General features: G+C 66.1%; 1 protein-coding gene across 1 annotated transcript in view; it reads left to right on the forward strand.

Annotated features, from left to right (window-relative positions):
• LOC103780801 (probable glutamate receptor) overlaps positions 1 to 419 on the forward strand; it is a 10,038-nt gene that overhangs the window by 6,982 nt on the left and 2,637 nt on the right. The window contains exon 7 of the mRNA XM_008948493.1: positions 130 to 347. Coding sequence (XP_008946741.1) covers positions 130 to 347 — 218 coding nt within the window. The remainder of the gene's footprint in view (positions 1 to 129; positions 348 to 419) is intronic.

The raw sequence follows: 419 nt of genomic DNA on the forward strand, positions 1-419 counted from the left end.
CGCGCCCGGGGCTTCGCGGGCTCCTGCACGCAGCTGCGGGGGAGAGTCTGCAGTTCGGGCTGTATTTAGAGGGAAGCCTTTAGCTCGGGGTCCTGAATCTGAAGTTCCTCCTCTCGCCCCCGTGGCCAGGCGCCACCCCCCGGCCCCGGGCGCTCTCCGTGCGGCTCATCGCCGCCGGCTGGTGGCTCTTCAGCATCGCCCTGCTGGCCGCGTACATCGCCAACTTCAGCGCCCTGCTGAGCTCCAGCAGCGAGCAGCTCCCCATCCAGACCTTCGAAGATCTGGTGAGGCAAAGGAAGCTCGAGTTCGGCACCCTGGACGGCTCCTCTACGTTCTACTTCTTCAAGGTGCAGGGGATCTCCTTGTGCACATGCACGGGCTGCGGAGCTGGGGCCGAGGGCTCTACAGAGTGTCAGGGG

This window comes from Merops nubicus, unplaced genomic scaffold, assembly GCF_000691845.1.
Source record: "Merops nubicus isolate BGI_N331 unplaced genomic scaffold, ASM69184v1 scaffold2151, whole genome shotgun sequence".
NCBI lineage: Eukaryota > Metazoa > Chordata > Aves > Coraciiformes > Meropidae > Merops > Merops nubicus.